The sequence below is a fragment of the Oxyura jamaicensis genome, assembly GCF_011077185.1.
Source record: "Oxyura jamaicensis isolate SHBP4307 breed ruddy duck chromosome 28 unlocalized genomic scaffold, BPBGC_Ojam_1.0 oxy28_random_OJ70669, whole genome shotgun sequence".
In the NCBI taxonomy this organism is placed as follows: Eukaryota; Metazoa; Chordata; class Aves; order Anseriformes; family Anatidae; genus Oxyura; species Oxyura jamaicensis.
The window spans coordinates 183-1,844 of record NW_023304862.1 but is presented as its reverse complement, the minus strand read 5'-3'; the positions used below and the strand labels follow the sequence as shown (position 1 = coordinate 1,844).

Below are 1,662 nucleotides of genomic sequence, written 5' to 3'. Positions count from 1 at the left end.
CAGAGCGACCCCAGCACCAAGGACTTCTGGCTGAACATGGCCGCGCTGACGGGGCACCTGCAGAAGCAGGCGGAGCAGAGCCCGGCCGCCTCCTACTACAACGTGGCTCTGCTCAAGTACCAGGTGAGCCCGGCGCGAGGTGCACGCAGGGGTCCAGCCCCCCGGCACTGGCTGGGTCCCGCCAATCCTCCTGACCCCCCCACCCTCCCCAATCCCCCCCTTTCGCCCCCCCCAGTTCTCACGGCTGGGTCCCAGCTCGGCGCCGCTGCGGCTGTGCGTGCGCTGGGACTGCTCGCCGGGCGCCACGCGGGTCAGCGTCGACTACGGCTACAACGCCGGCGCCCTCGCCCTGCCCGTGCCCCTCGCCAACGTCCACGTCCTGCTGCCCCTGGACGAGCCCGTCACCAACGTGCGGCTGCAGCCGGCTGCCAGCTGGTAAGGGGGATTTGGGGGGGGGGGACGGAGACCCCCGGGATGGGGACCATGGGGAGACCTTGGGCTTGGGAAATGCGTGGGGATGGCGGGGACCTGGGGGGCGGTGGGGATGGAGCTGGGTGGTTGGGGACTTGGGGACGTGTCCCGGCAGGAACCTGGAGGAGAAGAGGCTGCTCTGGAAGCTGCTGGACGTCCCCTGTGCGCCGGGGCAGGGAGGTGAGGCTGTGCCCCCCCGCCTGCTCTCAGGGTCTGGATCCAACCCCTTGCTTGGCTGCCCTGGGCTCGTGTCCCCCCCCCTCCATGGGCATGGGGACAGGTCCCCCACCTCCTGCACTGTCCCCCCCCAGGCAGCGGCCGGCTCTCGGCCAGCTGGGAGCCCCTGTGCGGGCCCAGCAAGCCCAGCCCCGTGGCGGCCCAGTTCAGCAGCGAGGGCAGCACGCTGTCGGGCGTCGAGGTGGAGCTGGCGAGCGCCGGCTACCGCATGTCGCTGGTCAAGAAGAGGTTTGCTACGGGTACGGCTGCCCAGGCCCTATAAGCGCGGGGTCCTTGCCTTGCCTTGCATGTAGGGGGTCCCTTCCCTGCTCCCCAGGGTGCACGGGGGCCCTTCCCTGTTCCCTACAGCCCCAAGGTGCGTGGGGTCCTTTCCCCATCCCCTATTGTCCTGGGGCGCATGGGGGTCCCTTCTCTGTCCCCTACAGCCCTGGGGTGCACGGGGTCCCTTCCCTGTCCCCTACAGCCCTGGGGTGCACGGGGTCCTTTCCCCAAGGTGCCCAAAGTCCCCTCCCTGCCACCCTGAGCCTTGCAGCCTCCCCCCTCACTGCCTTTCCCTGCAGGGATCTACCTGGCGGGGTCCTGAGCTGCCTCCCGCTGGAGCCTCCGAGAGCCCCCCTGGGGGCTTCCCCCTTGGTTGTGTGAACTCAAAACACTGGACGGAGGCTGGCGGGGAGGGGGCATCCCCCTCCTCCTCCTCCTCCTCCTCCTCTTCCTCCCCCCTCTGTGGCTGTAACCGCGTCGTCTCCTGCTGCCCGGCGGACGGACCCCGCCGCCCCCCCGTGCTGTGAAGGGAGCAGGAGCTGCTCTTTTATTAAACACTTTATTTTCTAATATCCGCCTCCCACCCGTGCCACGCCGCGATGCCCAGCCCCGGAGCCCCTGGGCTGCTCCTCGGGGACGGGGCTGGGGTGCTGAGCTGCTCTCCGGGGGGGTTCCAGAGCTTGGGGGGGGGGG

The 1,662-nt window shown here is 69.9% G+C and overlaps 1 protein-coding gene across 1 annotated transcript; it reads left to right on the top strand.

Moving 5' to 3' along the window:
- The first annotated feature begins 6 nt into the window (after window positions 1–6).
- Window positions 7–1,539, top strand: LOC118158476 (F-BAR domain only protein 1-like). The gene is made up of 5 exons (XM_035313140.1): window positions 7–123; window positions 236–435; window positions 587–651; window positions 783–947; window positions 1,269–1,539. Exons 1-5 carry the CDS (start codon window positions 37–39, stop codon window positions 1,289–1,291), a joined length of 540 nt encoding a protein of 179 aa, XP_035169031.1. The 5' UTR covers window positions 7–36; the 3' UTR covers window positions 1,292–1,539.
- Window positions 1,540–1,662: the final 123 nt, after the last annotated feature.